The sequence below is a fragment of the Gadus chalcogrammus genome, chromosome 19 (genome assembly GCF_026213295.1).
Source record: "Gadus chalcogrammus isolate NIFS_2021 chromosome 19, NIFS_Gcha_1.0, whole genome shotgun sequence".
Classification (NCBI taxonomy): domain Eukaryota; kingdom Metazoa; phylum Chordata; class Actinopteri; order Gadiformes; family Gadidae; genus Gadus; species Gadus chalcogrammus.
Window position 1 is genome coordinate 17,108,974 of NC_079430.1, and position 2,500 is coordinate 17,111,473.

Here is a 2,500-nt window from a genome sequence, read left to right on the forward strand (position 1 = left end):
CCTCTCTCTCCCGTCTCTCTCTCTCTCTCCGTCTCTCTCTCTCTCCCGTCTCTCTCTCTCTCCCGTCTCTCTCTCTCTCTCTCTCTCTCGTCTCTCTCTCTCTCGTCCGTCTCTCTCTCTCGTCCGTCTCTCTCTCTCTCTCCCGTCTCTCCCGTCTCTCCCGTCTCTCCCGTCTCTCCCGTCTCTCCCGTCTCTCTCTCTCTCTCTCTCTCTCTCCCGTCTCTCTCTCTCTCTCTCTCTCTCTCTCTCTCTCTCTCTCTCTTTCTCTCCATCTCTTTCTCTCCATCTCTCTCTCTCCCTCTCTCCTCTCTTCAATTCAAAAAAGCTTTATTGGCATGAGAAATGAATTCACATTGCCAAATCAGGTGAACAATAAAGAGGTCAAAGTATAAAATGTTAAATACAATATATATATATTTATACATGTATATATATATACATCAATAGATAAAAAGTCTCTCTCTGCCTCCACCCGCCCGGCCCCCCAGCATCCCTCCTAAACACTCTAACCACAAATTGGCGCTTCTCTCGGCCGCTGCAGCTCGCAAGCATCCTGCCCAGTTAGCCGCTAACCGCTAGCGCCGGTAGCTCTATCATGCTAGCGCAGCAGATAAACCCCCCCCCCCCCCGCTCAGATAAGAAACTGCATGGGCTATAATTCAGCCCAGTCTTTATGGGGGTGGACCGGGGCCATCTTTATAAGGCCAGCACCTGATACCAAGAGCCCAGCCCAGGGGGGGTGGGGGGGAGTGTATACGCTTCCATAAATGTCTCCGTATATTCTTACTTTTTATGATAGTAGATCAGGTGGAGGCAAAGAGCCTCGAACGAGAGTGGAGATAGGGGGGAGGGAGAGGAGGAGAAGGGGGGGAGAGAGAGAGAGAGAGAGAGAGAGAGAGAGAGGAGAGAGAGAGAGAGAGATGAGAGAGAGAGAGAGAGAGAGAGAGAGAGAGAGAGAGAGAGAACGAGAGAGAGAGAGAACGAGAGAGACAAAGAGACAGCGAGAGAGGGCAGAGCATTTGATATTCACACTTTTGGGGATGAGGGAGGCAATCCTGGCTGCAGCTAGACTGGACAATAGATAGTCTTAAACGGCGAGGAGGCATACTTCACAGCACTGTTATCATCTCTCTCTCTCTCTCTCTCTCTCTGTCTGTCTCTCGCCCCCTGGCCTTCCCTGCCTCTACCTCCCTCTCTCATCTCAGACCCCCACTCCTTCCTTTTCCTGGCAGTGTCCCTCTCAAAAGCCGCATTTATCTGGGCCCACTCAGGCCTTTCCACTTTCCATCACAGTTCGTTTTGTATTTCTCTCTTTTTTTTCCAAATTCCCCTTAAAGACCGCCCTTCGTTCCCGTCCTTCCATCGTCCTCTTCCTCACTCGCTCCCCCCGTTATGGCTATCGTCTTCCATCCCGGCCGGACGCGAGACATCGAACCCGCTCCGAGGACGGAGGTGACACCGCGCCGACCGGCGGTGAAGTATTTTTAAACCGTCACTTCCCCTTGATGGATCGGTCACGGCATCCCGCCTCCACGGACGCAACTAGGTCAAGAGAGTCGGCGGAGCTGGGGGGGGGGGGGGGGGGGGGGGGGGGTGTTGCTGGGGGGGGGGGGTTGGGGAGGGGGTGATGGGGGATTAAGCGGGGGGATTATTTTCTCCTTTTTTTCATTCGGTAATTTAATCGAGGATGCGTGTTGGGAAATCGCCATGAAGGGAACGTTTAGCGGACATGACCTTGGCATTATCCGTCTGTGTGTGTGTGTGCGCGCGTGGGTGTGCGCTTTCCTTTTTGTGTGGGCAGGTGCGTGTGTGTGTGGTTTTGTGTGTGTTCTTGTGTGAGTGTCTTTTTGTGTGTTTGTTTTTGTTTGCGTGTTTATGTGTGCTTGTGTGTGCGTGTGTGTTTTTTGTTGTGTTGGGTGTGCGTGTGCTTTTGTGTGCGTGTGCTTGTGTATTTGCGTGTGCTTTTTGTGTCTATATCTGTGCGTGTGTGTCTGTGCGTGTCTATGTGTGCGTGTGACTGTGTGTGTGTGTGGGGGCACGGGCAGGCGTGTGTGTGTCTTCCAGTCTCTACGAAGCAGTGTTTGGTAATCCGTAAGGAGTACTAAGGACCTCGCCAACTGTACGAGGAAGCACTGGGTAAGGCAGGGGACCCCGTCCGGGTGAGTGTGTGTTTGGCGTCCGCACCGGTGCGCGTGCCTCGCTGCGGGGTCTTACCTCGGGCGCTGGACGGGGCTGAGCTCGTCACGTTAGGCGAGGCGGAGTGGTTGGAGCTGAGGCTCGAGGTAGAGGGGCTGGGCTGTAACCACGACGACATCATCAACAACAACAACAACAAAATCATCATCAGCAACAACAGTTAGGATGCAATTGGGGCCATTCCTGAGAAACGCTGTTTTGAAATTGTTTTTATTATTCATGCTTTGTGTTGTTTTGCCTTGATGGCCAAACAGGAAAGATGAACAGGAAAGTGAGGTAGAGAGGTTAGGGAACGACATGTAAA

General features: G+C 52.6%; 1 protein-coding gene across 1 annotated transcript in view; it reads right to left on the reverse strand.

The window, feature by feature from the left end:
- Positions 1-2,500, reverse strand: part of dock4b (dedicator of cytokinesis 4b) — a 139,022-nt gene that overhangs the window by 11,829 nt on the left and 124,693 nt on the right. The window contains exon 47 of the mRNA XM_056578276.1: positions 2,215-2,296. Within this exon, the coding sequence (XP_056434251.1) occupies positions 2,215-2,296 (82 nt within the window). The remainder of the gene's footprint in view (positions 1-2,214; positions 2,297-2,500) is intronic.